We start from the raw sequence: 20,836 nt of genomic DNA on the forward strand, positions 1-20,836 counted from the left end.
CTGTATATAATTGACTAGTGTGATCCAGGATACTAGAAAAATGATGATGAAGTAGTGTAGGGATAGACTGACGTAGCCACAGTACATGCAAGCATATATGAAAGGTAACGTTTGTAGAGAGAGTAAAGAGCTGGTGTTAGACCAGCTGGTGGTAGCTGGAAGAAGAAACGACGCTGCTCGTTCTTCAGGTCACCTGTGTGGGCCTTGTATGCCCCAAACCTTGTGTCATCTTCCAGTGATGCCGGGTGACCTAATGAAAGGTATTGATTCTTCTCTCTACAAATCTTAACGTTTAGAGCCAAGCTTTCAGGATCAGCGACATAAATGGACACAGCACAGTGTCTTGTGAGTTACAGGTAGCGCTGTCTTGTTTTAGTTAAAGGTGGTTTTCTTTACTACCAGTTTGCGGGAAGATAATCAGTGCAAAAACCTAACCTTGGCAATTAGCGCAGATGTAGGTTAAAACTCCAGGTAATCAGATCTCTGAAATACTTTCAGATGCACAGCTGATTGAAACAAATGGTTACAATCATAATCTTCTTTTAAGCAGCCTAACAAAGGCTTGTCTGTCTCCCTGCGTACCCCTGCTGGCTTGTAGTGACTCTGACACTAATGAAGCCTTTGGTGTACAAAAAGTGTTTTCTACCTCTTCTAAAGCCTCTCAGTTAACTGCTCTGTATTGGTGTTGGGTGGTTTGCTTTTAGGTAGGAAAATCTAGAGAGTTATCTTCAACCCTGGATAACAGATGAATCCATGCCAGCTGTCTAGAGAAAATTTCACTTAATAACACCTTTTCTGTCTAAACCATAACCTTCAGGGGACCTCCTCCTTTCCTTGCCAATCTCAGTGTCTTTCCTATATTTAGCACGTGAGACCTTAAGCATTTGAAATTCTCTAGGTGTAAATACATCCTATGTATTGAATTCAGATACTACCTGAAGGTAAGTGTCCACCTTTAACAGCACTCGTAAAGAATGATACCTAAAATTATCTAGCATGATAGGGCTGAATGTGTTGAACCTGATTCTCAATGATTTATCAGTCAAAAAGTTAGGATTCTAAACTTACTAATTAAAGAGGTGATGGTTGGTTGGTTGGCTTGGTTTTGTGTGTGTGTGTGTGTGTGTGTTTTTGTTTTGTTTTTGTTTTTTAACATGATCTTACTGTTTGGCCATCTTGGCTTCTTATGTCTTAGGTACTTAGACAGTGGTTCGTGCAGAGGCCTTTGTTTCTTAATTGTTCAATTTTCTGCGTTTAGACCACGTTTGTGCTCAAGGGAATTGTTCTGTGAAGTCTCTGCTATGAAAAAACACTTTTTCCTCCTTTTACAGCTCTGATGCATATTGAAGTTAATTTTGAGCTGTATGGCCTTCATATTTTCAAAAACAGAAAGTGTTTTGCTGTTTTATCATCTTCTTATCCATGTACAGTGCATACACAGGGAGTTGTCCTGCTTAGATTAAGGATTCTAAAAAGGATAGCATAAAAATAGCTATTCTGTCTTTCCTCCTAAGCCTTTCATAACCCAGAATCGTGGAGCACCAAATTCACTCCCCCCACCCCCTGCGTAAGTTGGTTTTATCTTAACTTCAAGAGCACTTTAACCTTTTATTTGCTTTTCTCCTTAGAGACCTTAACAGTGTGAATTGTGATGAACTAGGACCTTTGCCTCCAGGTTGGGAAGTTAGAAGTACGGTTTCAGGAAGAATATATTTTGTAGATCATAATAACAGAACCACACAGTTCACAGATCCAAGACTACATCACATCATGAAGTAAGAACCTTGCATGATTCATCACAAATGTGAATTCTTAAACCATTTATTTTTGTCTAATTTTAAGTGCAATCTGGGAGTTGTGAGGGACTGAAAACTGAATCATAAGGATCTTGGGGAACAGATACAAGTAGATGGATTCCTGTGTGGGTCTAGTCAGTCTCTGAGCCTCGGTTCTCAGTGCTGCTCGCAGTTGACCTGGCTGACTTTGTGTAGTCTCTTGAAAAATGTTTTCACTGTGCTTTGCAGTGCTGTGGGTTAGGGAAGGGCTCTCTTATATCAGCACAGCACCGGTCCTAAGCTGGTTCCACAAAATTTCCTTGAGCTGCGCTGGAGCTAATATGCTGTGCTGGAACCCAGATGCAGGCGTATGGGGTAGAGGGTTCGTCAGATGGTTCAACGCATGCCTCTTGGCTTAGCAGTTTAGCTTTGTGCTAGCTCTGCTAGACCTGACCTGGCTTCATGCTCCCTTGTGCTCCAGACAACAGGAACATAAAGCCAGCTGGAGTCTGGTCTCCTGGTGCTGTGCACAGCCAGCTCGGGTTCAGCAGGATTTAAGAAGCTCAAGCTCTGCATCATGCAGAGGCAGCTGAACACTACAGACCTGAGCCCGGAAGCAGCCTGGAAGCGCTCGTCGCGCCTGAGCTCAGAGCCTTGACTGGATCTGAGTAGTCTCTGCTTGATTCCAGCTGGGGGATCTCTGGATCTAGGAAATAATTGATCAGTAACCCAAGTACAGCACTGACAGATAAAGATAATTGAATGTATAAAGCTGCAGCTATGTGGGACAAGTACACCTTTGCCTTTTAGTAGCCATAGATACAGTACTTACTACTCTGTCATGAATGCTCCGCCTTATTTTGCGTGGAGTTGAAATAAAATTCATAGAGGTTGTTAGATGATTACGTTTACAAAGCTGTTAATCCACTAGAGAACTATTTTCATGTTATACTCCTGAAAGTTATCTCCACACTGGAGAAATGCCACAAAGTTTTCAGTTACTGCTCAGTTAGCATTCAGTGGTCATGCTATTCAGTAACCGAGAGCGCCTTCCGACTGGGTATGGCCACATAAAAGCCGAGCTGGGAATTGCTGAGACTCTTGGCTTTTGTAAGCATCTGTATTCCTTACGTCTCTGACTGAAAGGTGATGATTTTACAGAAGTTACCCAGCTTAATTCTGTATTTCACCCCAAGTACTCCAGAAGGCACTTATACAGTTCTTTCCATCGCTGTTTTTACGCCTGTCTTATTTTGCTTCTGGAATAAATATTTTAATTCATTTTCCTTCAAAGCCATCAATGCCAGCTAAAAGAGCCCAGCCAGCAGCCTCTGCCAGCCCCAAATGAGGGGTCACTAGAAGACGGTGAGGAGTTGCCTGCACAGAGATATGAAAGAGACTTGGTACAAAAATTGAAAGTTCTTAGACATGAGCTCTCTCTTCAGCAACCGCAAGCTGGTCACTGCCGCATTGAAGTATCCAGAGAGGAGATATTTGAGGTATTTGATTGGCATATGACTAGTAGTAGCAGCTTTCGTCCTTTGTGAATTAAGTAAAACTGACCTTTGATTATAGCAAGTCTGCTTTGTGAAAGAGGTAGTGAATCTGATAGCAGCAGGGGAGTTGACAGAGCTGGGGTAATATACAAAGTTGAAACTAAAGGATTGTTTTTTGACTTGGGAGTTTGTGGGAAGAAATGCTGAAATACTCCATAGCATGGTACTTAATGTAGGTGGTTTTTTTTGCTCTCAAAAGCATAGGTCAGGCAGGTCAAAAACTGTTGCCCAAAAGGGCTTTTCGAACATAGTTTAGAGGAATGGTTAAGAGTAAGGAAGAACGTTTCTCTGCATTCAGATACTGAATACAGGATGCTGTGGGACTTAAAACCTTTTTTTTTTTTTTGCCAGCCTGAGTCTTTATTTTCCAAAGCTCCTGTTCCTTAAGCAAGGGCAGCTGGATTACATAAGCTTTTCATGGTTTTGTTGATAAGTTTGAGCATTCTTTTTCATTTAGAAATGGCAGCATATGAGAACTTAGATAGAAGGGCATCTGGTTGCTTGATATTACCACTTCTGCATTTAGGCCTGTAAAGGTAACTGTCATTGGGACTTCTGCTATTCTTGGAGTGGATTAGTTTGAGCACCTTTGTAGCAAAATGGAATTAAAGGTTCGGTGTAATTTCTACCACCTAATGTTACAGAGATGTCATTGGAACTTGCTTTAGATTAGTGTTTTAACAGTATAATTAATATTTTTGTAGCTGAGCAACAATATGTATTGTACTAGTACTTTGAGGTAGACTTAGCGGGAAGAAAATAAGATGTCTAATCTGTAACAATATGCATATATAGGAATCCTACCGTCAGATAATGAAGATGAGGCCAAAAGATTTGAAAAAGAGGCTTATGGTAAAATTTCGAGGAGAGGAGGGCCTGGATTATGGAGGAGTAGCAAGGTGAGATCTTGGTTTGTCTGTCCAGCACTGTTTAACTGTAAAACTGCCCTTAAAGTGGCCTGTGGTTTATGTAATTTGCAATCCAGTTTATAGAGAGTGGTCTTGGGTTCAGTCTTCATTTCCTAGTAGATTGGAAAGTGGAAGGATGGGACTTAAAAGGTGTCTCACAGCCTTCCTGATGTCAAAAGCTCGTGCCAAACGTTTTGGTATCCTTTGGATTTGGGAATGTTATTGGAATTAACATTGCTCTGTATTCAGCACCATTCTACGTTCAGTGAGCGTAGAAGGCTTGTTTTAGGAAATGCTATCGATCTTGTTACAGAAAATGCTGATCCCGGCAACAGGATCCTGCTTCACAGCTGAAAGTGTGAGCAGCTCAAACTGTGAGGTCTTTCAAGAAGTGTGTTTTAACTCTGAAGTTAAAACTAAATACCAATGCAAGTTTTGTTAAATTCACCTGTCTGATTTCCAGCGAAAGGGTTGCAAGATGATAAAGGTTCCTTTTTGTTTTCTGAGCCACGTTCAGGCAATCTGTGATCTGTTGGAGAAGGAGCGGAGATGAACTAATCCTAAACAAAGTTTAAAATTTGGGACTTGTCTCCCTCTTAAAAATAATGTTGATGATCCCCTAGGAGTTGCTCAGATCTGAAGAAAGCTCTAGAGTTGACTGATATCGATCATCACCAAAACACTCCTCTTTGCAGTGGCTTATGTGCATCGTAAATTCACTAGGTGATTTCTCAAATCCACAAAAGCTGTGTTACCAGGCTAGGTGTCTTTCCGTAACCCATCACAGGACAAAGAAAAGAAGTTGAAACATTCTGCGCTGCCTTACCCAGGGCAACCTGGAGTGTCTCCGCTGTTAACATCCTTACTGCCCCCTGATGGCTTTCCTAATTGCCCATCTGTTGCAACAGGCTGTTTAAAATCAGTACAGCTCTGTTTCAGAGCGTTCACAATCATAGTTCTCAGAACATTTTGCATCTTGCATTGGATGTCCTTTGCAAATTTCAGTAATAAGGGGATATTTCTAATAGTGAGATGGGACGTCAAAAATAGCTTCAGTTCCATTCCTGTCCTTGTATATTACTGAGGTGAGAGAACGTACCTGACAGCTAATGGGTTTGATCTGTTGACCTCTTTTGGCCTCCTTGGATATAGAGATTCTCTAGTCATCATTAGCGTTTGCAGAAAAACATCTTTTTTAAAGACCTCCAGTGTTTGAAGTTGTTTTTGTTGTTTTCTTTACTAATCCTTTATAGTGTAACGGTTACGGAGGAGCAGATCTCTTGGACTCTAAATATCTGAACTCTGTACATAGTCAAGGTTCTTTGGAAAGGATCCTGTTCAGACTTGATTTGTTTTTTTGTTAAGCATGTCTCTGATGGTGTTCAGGGAACAGGTATGTTCTCTGAAGAACATGAAGAGTATGACTGCGTTACCTAACAGCTTATGAGTATCTCTAATTAATGTTAATTCCTTCAGTACCTCTAAATTAAAACTGGCCTGCCAGTGAGTGGAGTACGACACTTCATAGGTTTTTAAGTGTACCTTTTTGGCCTGCAAATTGAAGCAATACAAGATTATTTGATTTGAAACGGGAAATTCATTGTAACTGATGACTGTTTTGGTGGTTCACAATAACTGTGTTGTCTGAAACATCAGTGAAGTTACGTTCTTCTAAAATACCACTTTTTTGGCAGAGAATGGTTGTATTTACTGTGCCATGAAATGTTGAATCCCTATTATGGACTCTTCCAGTACTCTACAGATAATATTTACATGCTGCAAATCAATCCAGACTCTTCTATCAATCCTGTAAGTATTAACTTCTGAGCGACGTACCTACTTTGAGAAGAGGTCCCGCGCAGTCGTTCTTGCTACAGCTGTGGCAAGAGTGTAAACAGACAATGAAGTGGAATAAGAATGTGTTAGAGTCTTATATTAACACAATGTGGAGCAGAGGGCTTGAGAGTTTTTTCTTACTGGAGAACTTGTATTGATGCAGACCCTAAGAAGAAGCAGCAATTCTGTAGTAGTACAGCTGAATTCTTTTTCGGACATGATTAATTTGCTCTGTAAGATGGGGGAATAAATTGGGGGAAATGTTGACCTTAGCACTTAAACTGGTTTGTAAAAGCTGAGGCACATGAGCTACATTAAAGGCATGGGACTGACAGAAGCACGTGGCCTGTTTCCTCTAGAGTAAATTATAAAAAAAAATATTTTGAGTGGTTAAAAAGAGAATGAACTACTTATTTGTTTGGAGTAGACCTATCTTCTTAGATTGTCTGCGTTTCATGGGGTTTTTCTTTTCCTGAGTTTGACCCCTTTGAAGGTCTAGAGGACTTGCATCCAATTTATTAGCTAGGTCTTGCACAGATATTTGTTTGAGATGTTTAATCAATAAATGCTTCTGGTTTTGGTTATAGGATGAGGAAAAATTGTGGCCCCTCACGCCCAGAGGGTTACAGATACTTGCATGTGTAACGCACTCCTGATGGTGCAGATACAGCCACAAGATGTCAGTGTCGGAGTGTCTTCCCGCTGCATGATTCTCTCTCCTCTCTCCCTGCAGGACCATTTGTCTTATTTCCATTTTGTTGGTCGGATAATGGGTTTGGCTGTGTTCCATGGACACTATATCAATGGAGGTTTCACGGTTCCCTTTTACAAACAGCTTCTGGGGAAACCCATTCAGCTCTCTGATCTGGAATCTGTTGACCCAGAATTACACAAAAGTTTAGTCTGGATTCTGTAAGTACTGTATTTATCAATTGCCTAGCTGTACAGAAGGTGGGGTAGAGTGTGGCCGTAGTGAGAGAGTGCTTTAAAGAAAGCATTTGCAAAAATCTTGTAATGGAGGAGGTCCGTACAAGTTACTGAACGACTGTTTCCCCGTTAGAAAGTCCAATGTACTTGAGGAACGTGCTCTCATACGGAGCTCTTTGTTAGCCCTCTTTGCAGTAAAGTAGATACTAAATCATTAAACGTTGCATGGGTGTCATAGAATATCCCACTATCGAAATCCAAACTCAGGACGAAATTCCGAGGAAGTACAGAGAAAATTATTCAAAGAGAAAATTATGCGAATCAGGCACCAACTTTGACTAAAATAGAAACGAATAGAATTAACCTGGCCTTCTGTAAATCTATACTACTTGGAACAAAATCTGACATTCAGTGTATATTTGGAGTTTTCAGTATTGCTTTGCATTATCATCGGTGACCTTTTTTCCTAAATGCAGTTTTAATTTTTGTATTTAAAGTTACTGATGCTGCTAAAGTTTACTAAGCGATGAATTAACACTGATACCTGGCAGCAAATTGGTTTATTGCTATATGTGTGTGTTTATGTATAAGGTTTAATTATTTATTTATTATCAGTGCATACTACCAGGATTAGAGAGAAAAGTGAAGATGACACATGATGCATTAAGCTATACAGAAAATGGTGGCTGTGGCATCATTCCTTTAGTGGTTGTGTGAAATGCAAATGGGTGGTTACTAAGTTTATCCCGAAGACTCTCTTCAAGCATTTAAATGACAAGCTATCTGGATGACTATTGATAGTTAGCAAAATATCAAAAATGTTAGGTTTATCTTCTGTCTTTTCATTGCCAGAGAGAATGATATCACCCCAGTTCTGGACCATACATTTTGTGTGGAACACAATGCTTTTGGGAGGATTTTACAGCATGAACTCAAACCAAATGGCAGGAATATTCCAGTGACAGAAGAGAACAAGAAAGAATATGTCAGGTATTGCAGAGCAGAAAACTATTCTGCGAATGTAGTGGAAAGAAGGTAGTGAACAGATGAATTTTTTTTTTTACATACTGAAATTAATGAGATTGGTATTTCAGAAGGAAATACCTGACTTATAAATTACATGACTGTTCTCGTACAACAGACTGCTGTAAGACCTGGAAAGATTATTTAAGTTGTGAATTTTTCCTTGTTTGTCTATTGATGGTGCAACAATTAACTGTTGATGGAAAAGGATTTACTAAGCACTCCTTTTAAAACCAAAATGTATGTATTAAAGTTAGCTCCTCTGTAAAATGAGTGTTTTCCAGCTCTGATATTTAAAAAAAAAAAAAAAAAAAAAGCCCAAGGCCCATCTATCTCATTACCCCTACCTCCTTTCAGGGTTTTTTTTGTTTGTTTTTTGCAGGTTGTATGTAAACTGGCGATTTATGAGAGGAATAGAGGCACAGTTCCTGGCTCTGCAGAAGGGTTTTAATGAACTTATTCCTCAACATCTCCTCAAGCCTTTTGACCAGAAGGAACTTGAGGTATATTCTTCATTCATTTAGAATATTATTTTGTAATTTGCATAACCCACCATCAAGAGCTGATCAAAATAAATCAGCAACCCAAGTTATTACAACTGATGTACCGAAATGGTTAGATGTTTAGAATCACAGCCAGCAGTGCCTTCCTTTTAAGTATTTTGCAACCTGCTTTACTCTGGAAAAGAGGTTGAAGTAATAGGTCCAGTCTGTGTCAGAGCCTCTAACAAGTGACATCAGAAAACAGATGCAAACTGTTCTGTAGTCGTTGTCTGTTACGGTACAACAAATCAACGAGTGCATTGGGATAAACTAAGTAGGATTCGGTGGTGGTTGGTATTGGCACCTCCAGAGAAAGCCTCCGTGGGGGAAATCCTGTTGTGCATAGCTCAGTAGAGGGCATTCTGTCTTCAGGGTCTGAGCTGAACCCTTACAAAGCTATGCTGTACTTTTCAGGTAAGATAGATTTAAAAAGCAGGTCTTGAAGGGGCTTTTTGACTCTAGTTTCTTGTGAAATTTTACATTCGGGTAAATGCCGAATGTAATGCTGCCCTCTGCCCAGTTTTCGTTTCAGTTTAACTGGAGAGAGTTACTTCCTGAGCTAACTTATTTTTGTAGCGTTACTGTGTACCAAAAAGGAGGTTCAAGCGCTTAAAGAATGTTACACTTTGTTAAAGAGTTTGTGTGTTTTATAGCAGCAAACCCGAAATGACTTTGAATGTTAAAATGATTTCTAATCCTTCAACAGCTAATTATAGGCGGCCTGGATAAGATAGACCTGAATGACTGGAAGTCAAACACACGTCTAAAGCACTGCATGGCAGATAGCAATATTGTAAAGTGGTTCTGGCAAGCAGTGGAAACGTTTGATGAGGAAAGAAGGGCCAGACTGTTGCAGTTTGTGACGGGGTCGACACGTGTCCCACTTCAAGGTTTCAAGGCTTTACAAGGTGACTGATGAGGAGGCAGAGTTAATCTGCAATGGAAGAAAGCGATAAAAATCGTGTGGTATTTACTAGGCCCTCGTAGAATATCAGCGTGTTACTGGATAACTTGGTTGCTTAGAATTTTTAATGCCAAGAGCAGCTTTACATTTGTCAGCAGCTCTCCTGATGAGGAACACTTTAGCCATTGCCGACAGTGATATGAGCCGGCAAATCTGTCATCACATAGCACTTTGGCTGGTGTCAATATTAGCTTATCAGTCTCTTACGATGGTGTGGCCTGACGTTGTTAAAATTGTCGCATGGAAGCGCACACATGATTATAGAGCTGACTGAACAACTTTCTTGCACGTGAAAATTGTACTGCCTTCATTGTGCGGCAACAAGCCTTTAGACTCTATAACAAGTTCCCAAAAACTCTGATTTTGCCATCAGAAGAGGTGGCAGTGTCCTAGGCTGCTGTGATTCTCCTGATAACGTTCTGTCTGTTGTCTGGCAGTCAACTTGATCTTGCAAATTAGAATATACAGTTCTGTTTTACAAGGACGGCTGCTTCATACTGAAGTCTTTTCATTTTTGAAGGGGCAGGTTTGTTAATATAAAACTTGGCTGTTTTCTAAACTACTAGTCTGCAAGTTCTTGATCATCAACAGCCCCCCGCTGTTGTCATGCCTTCAGCTCCAAGGCTGATGCACAGATTTAGCCTGTGGCATACTTGTATTTGCAGCTGGAATGGTAATTTTCTCTTGTGTTTTTATAAATAGCAAATTCTGTGTGCACGAATGATGTTTTGCTGAAGTGCATTAACTAGAATGTCTGTCTGTAAGGTTCTACAGGCGCTGCAGGACCCAGACTGTTTACCATCCATTTAATAGATGCAAACACAGACAACCTTCCAAAAGCCCACACTTGGTAAGATGAAAACATTCTGCATGTCAGTGCTTGCTTTCCCTTTGTCTTGGTTTAAAGTACACTCCACTCTGTTGGTCCTGACTATGGATTAACCGGGTTATGTGCAGAGGTGAATCCAAGTGGGCTCTGCTAGCTTGGACATATCTGTGCTCTGTAGGTAGCAGTATATTTGACTTCTGTTCTTATAGCTTGATTTATGTCTCCTGTATTATCTGTGGCTTTGGTCTATCCTCAGGATGATTATTCTGGGTAGTGAGAAGTTTGTAGGATGTTTATTTCCACGTGTTCAGCAAAAGCATTGACCGATAAATGACTTCTAGCAATGGGTATCCTTTTGCTTTGAGTGAAGTGCATAAGAACGTCATCATACTGTCGCCTTTGGGCTTATGAAGAATAGTTTTTCAGATTTAAAATTTAGAAAAAGTGTGCTATTGGTAGAGCGTAAGCACAGAATTGAGCTCTTGTATAGATGACACACTCTAGGGAAAGGAAACCATTTCAGAAGAGGCACGGATTTTCTGCAGGCAGAGGAGGAAGTAGGTCTGTCTGTCTGTCTGTCTTGCTTTATTTGCAAGTCCCCTGCATCTGCTCCCTGTCTCATCCCCTTGAGCCCTCCACATGCAGCCCTAGTAAGTTGTGCATTCCAGCTGTGGAAATGTGGCTGTTTTATCTTGTCTCCTTTGGCCACGAAAGCGGCTGATGCTTTCTTTGCCAATGATTTTACAAATTCTGCCTGTACGTAGCTGATGTAAATATTTTTTTCCAGAAATGCTTTAGACTCGTATGCTGCAATATGCTTTTATTTTGCCTCTAGCTTTAACCGGATTGACATTCCGCCTTATGAGTCATACGAGAAGCTTTACGAGAAGCTGTTGACAGCTGTGGAAGAGACATGTGGGTTTGCTGTGGAGTGAAAAAGCAACCAAAGGAAACAGATGCTAGCTCATGGACCACCAAATCAAAAGCTAGAAGAAGCTTGCTGTGAACTTCCTGCTAAGCTGTCTGAAGCATTGGAACTCTAGACAACTTACAGACGGAGTTGTTCCCTTCCGTTGTTGGTGGATGAGGGTGGGGGTAGGGGCTTTTGTTGGTGGTTTCCAACTGTGTTTTCTCCCGTTTTTGTTACAATAACCTCTTCCCCCTTCTTCCATCCCCCATAAAATGAAATGCAGCCAAGTTCAGTATTTGGCTTTGGTTACACAGGACATTCTGCTAGATTTGTAACACATATTGTGATAGGGTCAGTGACCTGTGGGGTTTTTTTTATAGGAGAATCAAAGTGTAGTCGAGAATGAGCTTGATTTGTGGAGGACCTGAAACTGGTGTAGGCTTATCTGGTTGGTTTGTCTTAAATCAAGCTTGAGCCCTCGTAGAGTCCAGCGAGTGCTGAGCGTCTGACTGGCACTAGAATTTACATTGCACATTTTAAACAGCTGTTTAAAAAGTAAATTTCTAGCAGAAAATAACTCCATATGAACGTTTAACTGAAAGGCAAAGAAAATGACATTCTGCCTTAGCAGGAAGCTCCCAGTGAAAACTGTGGCTCACCTTGAGAAAAGTGAAGGAATCTGGGACAGCTTAAATGGTATTGTATGATTTCTTTTTGGTTGTCCTGGTTGAATTGTTTTGCACATGAAAACAATATTTCCTCCTGCAGATTTACTTTCCGTGGTTCGTTCAGATTTGAGTACCTCGCAGAGGAGCCTTTTAAGGAGGAGACAAAGGACAAAATTAATTCAATCCCAAAGCTGTGATTTCTGTGCCACTGTTTTATCTGAGATGTGTTTGTGTGACTTGAAATTCTAAGACTCATGGAAAATGCTAAAAGTTAAGTTAACAGAGTAGACTTCTGTTCTGAAGTTTTTTGGCCTTGGGAAAGGCTTATCTGGAGGATGATGTAAAAGGGTAACTATATAGTGAGTACGTTTTAAATGTTAGGTAAAGCTATCGGAAGGATTTATGACTTCAGTTCTGTAGGGATGAAGGTTTCTCCAGAGAGCCATATAAGGCTATTTTTTCAAATATCTGAAACTAATATTAAAAGGTTTGTTCTCTAACACATCGCTAAAATGACTTCCCAGGGGAAACAAAAGCAAATCAAATACCTGAATCGCTAACATTTTTTCCAGTTTGCACACGATGATGAGACAGTATTTTAACAAATAACATGATTTCAGAAAGTTCCAGTTATCTATCAAACATGTCTAAACTTAAGTAAAGCAGACTTGCTTGTATAGGATGTTTTTTCTTTGGCAAGCCTGATTTTTAGAGAGATTCATTACTGAAACATTTAACAGATGTTATGTTTATGGAATAGTGCATTGAAATTCAGCTGTGGGTAAGAGATTGTTCTTAGATGATGTCTACTGGAATACTTCTATTTTGTCTTTTTTTAATTGAATTTGATAATAGCTTTAAACTGTGATAGGACAGAAAGTTAGATACTTGTCAAAATCCTGGCATCTTTCTCCTTTTGTTTTGTTTTTCCATTGACCATAATTCTTGTGATTTGATGTTGAGAGTGAGGATTGCATTGGAGGTGTAAAATTGTACCATATTGTGAGATTTGCACAGGGTGGCTAAAGATGCTCATACTGCAAGACTATATAGGAGAGAGATATATTTAGACCCATGTTCCGTAGGAATCTTCTGGCGCTTGGGGATCAGTTTCTGCAGTACTAGTTATTGGGACAGAAAGGAAATTGTGCGACTGCTGCTGTAAAAAGAGAAAATGCAGCCCTCTGCAGATGACCGTCTGTACAGTCTTGGGCTGAGGAGCAGAATTCCTGTGGCCCTGGCATTTCAAAACGGCTGCGAAGTCATACCTGTTCGTAGAGTGCACCTAATCCTTTCGGTATGTTTGAATGTGCAATAAACCAGTCAGATAGGAAAAATCCAAAATGGATTATCGTCCAAAAGTTTTGCATGCAGTCTCATGTGGAATTTCTGCTGAAGGAGTTCAGAAGACTGAAACCCACCACTAACAAAAATCCTCTCTTGCAAGCTCGACATGCAGCACAACTGGCTCTGTAAAAACCCAGCGAGGTAAAGGTAAAGAAAGGCCCTTGATTCTGAGGTCTATAGGTCAAGTAGCTTTATGTCAATGACACAGTTGACATAAGATAGTTCCTAATGTCTTTGCTAGGTCAGTGTTTTATTGAATGCACAAAATAAGAATAGGCAAGGATTGTTGTTTTGAAAAGTCCGTATGTTTTTTGCTGTATTTAAAAGCCCTTGTCCAGGTACCTCCTCCATGCTGACAATAATGAGAATAGGGCGCTGTCTTTTTAATTACTTCAGTTCTCTTTTTAAACAGCTTCACCACCTCTCCCATCGTGTTGTCTTTGCAATTTTGTGCCACTTCAGTGATGATAAAGATTGTGGGGTTTTTTTGTATTGTTCTGTACATGCATTTGAGGCAGGCCTTAAAGCTGGTTGGATGGATGGCAAAAATAAAGTGAGGTAGTATGGGTTTTAAGTGATAATTTATTCTTCTTACGGCTGGTTTCAAGGCCAAAGAAGGATTGAAAAACAAACAAGCGTTTGCAAGGCTTGAGGCACTGATTCTCCGAGGTTTCGGGGGCTGTTCTGGTAACCTCAGCTATCTGAATTTGCAAGTGTGTTCATTCCCATGTTGTCTACCAGCATTGGAACTGGTTGATATTTCTCAAGCTTGCCCAAAGAATAACATGGAAAAGTCTGAGTCTCGTTCTGTCATTACACGTTCCACCTTGTACACGAATACTTCTTGGATCAGACCTGAAGGCATTGCAAGGTACCATGTGTCTCTTGTTCTAAAGGCAAGCCTAGAACCTGGTCCTGCGGCACAGACCTCCAGTACTTGCCCTGGTACTGCTCATCAGCCTATACTATATGCTCAGGGATGTAGGAGACCACCACTCTGCTTGTGTTTTTAAATAGAGAAGAACTGAGATTGTTTTATGAATGTTAGTGTCAACTTGGGCATTATGTTAGAGAAGACCTTGTTTCCAAAAGGCTGCTTGAAGCTCCAGACGGTGAAATCGAAGTTTGCTCAGCAGTGTGTGTACTTAGTTCAAGTCGAGGTGGTTATGAAATCCAACAGATCTTGTAAATTAGAGATCCGGCCGCCGTGCCCTCCGTAGCCAGTGCCCAGATTCAGGGCCGTGTGGCACTGCAAGTTCCCAGAAACACAGTATGGATCTGTTTTTAATTTGTTAATTTTTGTTCCTCAACCACTTTATAATGTATTTTTTTAATTTATTATTTTGTAATGTCATGTTTAAGTATTGCTGCTATCCTTGTTATTCTTCCCACTGTTTTTATTGCAGATTTATTTTGTGGAAGTTGTACACTAATGTTTCATTTTATGTCTAAATCAAAGTATTTAAAGAAATACTAGTTCTATTTAATGTGGTTATGGAACCAGCTGGAATAAACAGTGATTGTATAGTAGGCTGGACCCAGGAGGTCATGTTCATTTTTGTTACATATGCAATAAACTCACAACTTTAAACTCTTGCTATCCACCATTTTGTTTGTTTAAAGGAAGCTGTAGGAAAATTGCGCTGTTCATAACTAAAGAGTGTGATAGTGCTGTGCTGTGCTTAGCTAGGGGAGGTGGCGAGGGGGTCGAGTCGTAGTGTTAAGGAGGACAACAACAGCAACAAAAGTAGTGATGTCCTTAAAAATCCTGTAGCATTATGAAATACTGAGTAAGGCTAGAAAAAACCAGTCTGACAGAGCCAGAGTTCAGCATAATGAAGCCCTACCGGCGCTAGCAGCGACTGGTCTCTAGTGGTTATTGGGCATCGCGTTTTCTCGCCAAATCGTCTCGCCTCGTTCTAGGTTTGGGTGCCAGAGCAGCGGGTGACGTCGGGGCAGAGCTGGGTGGACGAGCTGTGGAACAGCTTGGAAATGCAGCTGGCTGAACGGTGATTTATATAGACTGCCCAGATGAAACCTCTCCTTTCCGGGTAGAAGGCTTTTGTTGCATTCATTCTCCAGCTGAGTATTTACCACTTCAATCTGTTTCCCTTCTCTCTTTTTTTTCCTATTTTTTTTCCAAAGTCTCAGTTCTCAGGAAAACCTGATATCCCCCGTTAATGATCGTCAGAGAAAGATTAATGCTGATGAAACTCTGCTTTCCTGTATTTCTCTAATTGGTGATGTTTTGCAAGTGGAGAAAGAGGGGCGCCGAGTCCCTCTGCTGCCGGCGCTGGCCGTCGTCGGCAGTGGCCGCCGAGCCTGGCGTGCCGCAGTGTTGCCTTCCCTCCCTAAAGCCGAAGGCTCTCCTGTCTCTGCTCTGTGTATCGTGTGCTACAGAAAGGGAATCGTTTCGTGATCCTTCCTCTTCTCCAAGTACCTTCACGAGCCGCGTGGTCAAGCGCCCTAGCGCGCAGTGAGGAAGGGACTGCGGAGCGGACGGTTCGTCCGTCCCCTCGCGCCGGCCCGCAGGAGGGGTTGAGCAACTGTCGCTTGCCTGGTTGGAGCAAGAAATGCTGTCAGTACTGTCAAACACTTGGGCTGCTTCGTGTTTTAATAAACGTTTGCAGAAGTACCGCTGGTCTCTGCTAATCTTTTGGCACACGGACCTCATTGAAAGGGAAAAGGATTCCTGTAGGCTGCTGCGGTGGCTTCGGTTTGTCGTGCAGTGGTTGCTGGTGGAAAGTGGTAGGACTTTTGCACTATGTGAAGCGTTTGAAGAGACAGCAGAAGATGAATCTTCTGGTTAAGAAAGCTTATAGAGCTCAAGTAGTTTACCGTCTCTTACACAGACGTTTGGCAGGTCAGTCAAATTCCTCCGGTTAAGTTTTCCAGTCTGCCTCTTTCTGCAGGACTTATAAAAAACAGTCCTGTGAAAAGCTCTAGAGGTGACAATTTTTTTTTTCCTCTCTCCTGATTTATAGTGGTGCTCCTGTGTCCTGGGCGCTGTGCCTGCCTGCCTGGGGAAAGACAGCCCCTGCCCAGGAGTACTGACTTTAAAAAATGCGAGGCAGAACGGGGTTTGATCTGCAGGCAGTTCGCGCTGACAGACCTCTGCTTATTTTCTGTTGCTGGTTTACAATTTGAACCCTCCCGGTCATTTCTCTTTTTCAGCCTTTCTTCACATGTGGCTTAAATAAAACCACAACCCGCAAGCTTTGCCAATAAACAGTTACGGATAGGATCCTTTAAGCGGAGGGAGGGAGGCAGGTTACTGCCTCGCTTTCTGATCTTGCTAAACCCAAACGTCCCGCTTGCTGGGTGGACAACCCGCGCAACGTGCCCCGTCCAGGACGTCTTCCCGCCTCGCCGGGAGCCGTATCGCGTCCCTTGGGAGCGGGACGCTGCCGCCCTCTGCCAACCCCCAGCGCCGGGGGCTGCCCGCGCAGCTGGCGGCTCCCGCAGGTCAGGCACAGCCCGGTTAGCCGCGAGGCCAGATGTTTTCTCGCTCCCACAGCCTGGCTCTCGCCGCCTGCAGGAAGGGGAGCGGTGGGAGGGCGGGCGAGCGGCTTTGCGGCCGTTCCTCGGCGCGTCGGGCGCGGGTCGGGCTGGCGCTGGGCCGCGGCAGCTCTGCGGAGAGGCCGGGGGCACGGCGAGGGAGCCCCCGCCACGGGGCTCGAACGGTCTCGGCTTTAAGTCAAGACCCGCCAGAGGAAACTTCTGGCCGAGGCGCTGAGTGGGGAGAGACGAGCAGGCGAGAGGAGTCCTGCGCGGAGGCAGCCCTCGTCGGCAAGAGCCGCAGGGCGCTGAATCCCTCTGGCAGAGCGTTCGGTCCGGCCGGCTTTGAAGCGTGAGGCGAATCGGGTGCTGATTAAACAAACAGCGACTCTTTGGGGTGGGTGGGTGGGGGGGTCCAAAAACCTCAAAGACCCTAGAAGGAGAGCGAGGAGGAGCTGGGCTTAGACAGAAGCGCCCGGCGGCCCGGCCCCGCGGTGCGGGGGGCTCCTCCGGCCGGAGCGGAGGGGGCAGGTCGGGGCCGGCCTTGGCCCGGGGCCCCTCGGGGCTCCCGCGCGGCGAGGCCGGGGCAGGCGGCGGGAGGGCACGGGGGCTTCCCCCTCCGCCCGGGCCTCCTCGGCCTTGCCCGGTTCGTCGCGCTGCCGGCGGCCTCCGAGGGGAACGGCGGCACCCCGGCCCGCGGCAGAATCGCAGGACGGCCCGGCCGCCTCCTAGAAAAGAGCCAAGCCGCCTCCTGTCAAAGTTCGGTTTTATTTTACAGAAGTAGCGGCAGCTCCCGGCCCCCTTCCTCGCTGCCGGGACGGGCAGCCGCTCTGCTCGCAGCTCGTCTCTCACCGGGCTGACCCCGACGCGCAGCAAGGGTCTCTCAGTAAGCCGCCCCGCCGCGGGGAGGATGCTCCCAGGAGGGAGGGACCGGCGGCTTCGCGCCCTGCCTGGTTCCTGCCTCTTGTCGCAGCCCTCGAGCCCGGGTGGGTTCGAGGAGCGTCGGCTCCCGGCGCTTGCGCGCAACGAGGCAGGAAAACGGGTTCCCCGCAGCGCTTGCAACGGGAGTCGGGAGCCCTGGTTTCCTCCAGGAAATTGCTTTTTCTAACAAAGCCGCCAAGCAATCAGTTTTCGTGAGCTAGATAGAAACCGAGCTGCGAGCAAGCCGCTTCTCAAAGGGTTCGTAGCGGTCCGGCCGTCGGAGCCGTCTCCCCCCAGGGAACCGACTTTTCCCCCTTCCTTTGCCCTAACCGACGGCGCAGCCCGCCGAGGCCCGCGGCGCCGGCCCGGCCACGCGCCCGCCTGCCAGCGCAGCTGAAACCAGCCGGTCCCGGCCGGGAGAAATGAGCAGCATCTGTGTTTCCAATTCAGCTCCATCGGATTTAAAACCTCAACTTCTTCTTTCCTTTCTTTCTTTCTTTCTTTCTTTTTTTTTTTTTTTTTTAAAGAACCGTCGCTGCCAAGGATTAAGTGATCCTTAAAATCTTTGGCTGGTGCCCGCTGCCGGAGCGCCGCGGCGCTCTCCGTGCGCCGTGTGCCCTCCCCTGGCCCGGCTGCTCCGGGCCTAAGGCCTTATGTAAACTTGCGTGAGCCGCTTGGCTCCGAGCGGAGCAGCGATCTCCTCCGCGCGCATCCGCCTGCCGCCCCGGTGGGCAGCGGGTGCAGAGCCCCCCGCCTCCCCCTCCCAAACCCGAGCGCCGACGGGACGCGGAGGGAGGCGCAGGGTTTGCACCGGGGCGATGCAGCTGATCGGCTCCCCAGCGCCCCGCTGGTGCGCCCTCACCTCCCTGCCCCGGCCGCCCGCCCGGCCGCCTCTCACAGGGAGCAGACGTCCTCGCCGGGGCCACCCTGGAGCCGGGCGGCGGCATCGGGGCCGGTGCGGCGGCCGGAGGACCCCGCCGAGGAGCGGCGGCGGGCCGGGGCGGCGGGGAGGCTGCGGCCGCCCGCCTGCCGGCTCCTCAAGTACTCCTTGTAGTTTTTGGAGAGGAGGGTGTAGAGGAAGGGGTTGATGCAGCTGTTGCTGTAGGCCAGGCAGGTCACCAGGAAGTTGATGTAGACAACTGTGCTGCTGGCGAGGCGCCCCGGCTCCGAGCGGTAGATGCTGAACAGCTGCCACAGCCAGAAGGGTACAAAACAAGCCCAGTAAGCGAGCACGATGCTGAAGATCATATAGAGGACTTTCTGCTTGGGACATCTGCTCGTTTCCTTGGTGCTGGAAAAAGCCACCTGAGACCTCCAGTAGGTCCGAGCCAGCTTGATGTACAGGCAGCAGATGATGAGGCCCGGGGCGAGGATGCAGGTGTGGAAGAGGATGGTGAGATACACCCTGTAGGTCTCCATCCGCCACGTGGGGTGGCACATGCGCTTGGTCACCCCGTTGCGGTGGCTGATGCGGAGGTCGATGAGGATCATGGTCGGCAGGGAGAGGATGAAGGACACCAGCCACACCAGGCAGGTGAGGGTCCGCCGGCAGTCCCGCGATCTGCCCAGGGTGTCCAAGGGCCTGACGACGGCGAGGTACCTCTCGGTGCTCATGATGGTGAGGATGAAGATGCTGGCGTGCATGGTGAGGAGGTCGAGGCTGAAGAGGATCCTGCAGCCCAGGTCTCCGAAGTACCAGTCCCTCACGAAGTACGTACAGACCACGAAGGGGATGGTGGATAAGTACAGGAGATCGGCCAGGGCTAAGTTGACGATATAAACGTACATGGAGCCAGTGAACCTAGCGGAGATGTTCATGACCACCAGCGTGTAGATGTTGCCCACCACGCCAACCAGGCACATCGTGGCCAGGATGCAGCTGAGGAAGGAGGTGACCAAGAGGTCGCTGGCATTGCCAAGGGCTTCCAAGGTGGCGTTGGCCGAAGCGCTGGCGTTCCTGGGGTGGCAGGGCACGGAAACGCAGGGGCTCGGCTCCATCCTGAGCCCCCGGCGCGTCCCCTGGCGCTACGAGCCGCTTCCCAGCCGCAAGACGACCTCGCAGCTGCCGGGCACGGGAGGACCCCACGCCACGCAGCGCATCGAGGTCCCGCTCAGTGCCGGAGCATCGTCCCCCTTCCCCGAACCAGCCCTCGCTCACTCACAGCTTTCGAACAACCCCTGCTTTTAGCGGCGCGTGCTCCGACGGACCCCGACGGACGCAAGACCGAGGCGGTTCGGCTCCGGCGCTGGCGTCGGGAGAAATCCAGAGGCGCAGCTGACCCCTTCCCGGCGGAGACTGAGGCGGCGTCGGCTCGGCGGCCTCCTGGGCGCTGCCGGGACGCCGTTCGGGCTGCCAGCGAGTGAATCGCGACGTCTCGCTCCCCTCCCGCCTGCCCCAGGTTTCGCTCCGTGGGAAATCGCAGCTGGTGCGGGACGCCGAGCGGCCGCCGCCGGCTCTCCGTGCCAAGTTAAAAACCCCGTGGCCGCCGATCGAAGAGCTGCCCGTGCCCGTCCCAGCGGAGGTGGGCCACGGCGTCGGGGCTGGGGGCCAGCGCCGTCCGCTCCCGCCGGCTCCGCTCCCCCTCGGCCGGCTGCAGCGGGCGCTGGCGCTGCGCGCGGGCGGCGAGGGAGGGGACTGGGGCGCCGGCGGCCCCGCGGAGGTGGGATTTGTCACCGCTGCCTGCGCGGAGGGCACGAGCACGGCCGCGCCTGGTGGTCCCCTCCGCGGCGCTGAGCCGGACCCGGCCTCTTCCCCGGCAGCAAGCTGCCTGCCGGGCTGCGGTGGCCGTTGCGCCCGGCTCTCCCCCCGCCCCGGCGCCGGCGGCTTTGGGCTCAGGGAGCAGGTTACCGGGGAGGGGGGGGACGGCTCGTTTCTCTGCCTAAGACGCGCTTGCTCCCGCGCTCTCCGCGCGGCCGAGCTTCAGCCCCCCCCCGCCGCTCGCAGGAGGGGATGGTGCAGAGACCTTGGTCGCCCTGCGACCTGCCCTCGGTCCTTCCCCCACCGCGTCGCCCCGCCGCCGCCAGCCCCAGCACCCCGTTAGTAACCGCCGAGCCCCTGCAAAGCCCCGGCAGGCTTCGCCCATCGCTGCAATCGTCAGGCCTCAGCCGTCGCGCAGGGGCGGCCGCGCCGGG

At 46.9% G+C, this 20,836-nt stretch overlaps 2 protein-coding genes across 5 annotated transcripts in view; one reads left to right on the forward strand and one right to left on the reverse strand.

Moving 5' to 3' along the window:
• SMURF1 (SMAD specific E3 ubiquitin protein ligase 1) overlaps positions 1–14,876 on the forward strand; it is a 46,321-nt gene extending 31,445 nt beyond the window's left edge. For 2 of the 4 annotated variants that reach the window (XM_068908357.1, XM_068908359.1), the window contains exons 9-18: positions 1,629–1,775; positions 3,070–3,274; positions 4,127–4,230; positions 5,934–6,048; positions 6,809–6,987; positions 7,855–7,992; positions 8,408–8,528; positions 9,274–9,475; positions 10,297–10,381; positions 11,196–14,876. In XM_068908357.1, the coding sequence (XP_068764458.1) occupies positions 1,629–1,775; positions 3,070–3,274; positions 4,127–4,230; positions 5,934–6,048; positions 6,809–6,987; positions 7,855–7,992; positions 8,408–8,528; positions 9,274–9,475; positions 10,297–10,381; positions 11,196–11,295 (1,396 nt within the window). In that variant the 3' untranslated portion in view covers positions 11,296–14,876. The remainder of the gene's footprint in view (positions 1–1,628; positions 1,776–3,069; positions 3,275–4,126; positions 4,231–5,933; positions 6,049–6,808; positions 6,988–7,854; positions 7,993–8,407; positions 8,529–9,273; positions 9,476–10,296; positions 10,382–11,195) is intronic. The other 2 variants (XM_068908358.1, XM_068908361.1) reach the window with 1 other exon arrangement.
• A 3,357-nt stretch (positions 14,877–18,233) lies between these two features.
• LOC104150842 (urotensin-2 receptor) lies at positions 18,234–20,207 on the reverse strand. The gene has a single exon (XM_009685305.2). It carries the CDS (start codon positions 19,700–19,702, stop codon positions 18,599–18,601), a length of 1,104 nt encoding a protein of 367 aa, XP_009683600.2. The 5' UTR covers positions 19,703–20,207; the 3' UTR covers positions 18,234–18,598.
• Between the last annotated feature and the right edge of the window lie 629 nt (positions 20,208–20,836).

This window comes from Struthio camelus, chromosome 15, assembly GCF_040807025.1.
Source record: "Struthio camelus isolate bStrCam1 chromosome 15, bStrCam1.hap1, whole genome shotgun sequence".
NCBI classification, from domain to species: domain Eukaryota; kingdom Metazoa; phylum Chordata; class Aves; order Struthioniformes; family Struthionidae; genus Struthio; species Struthio camelus.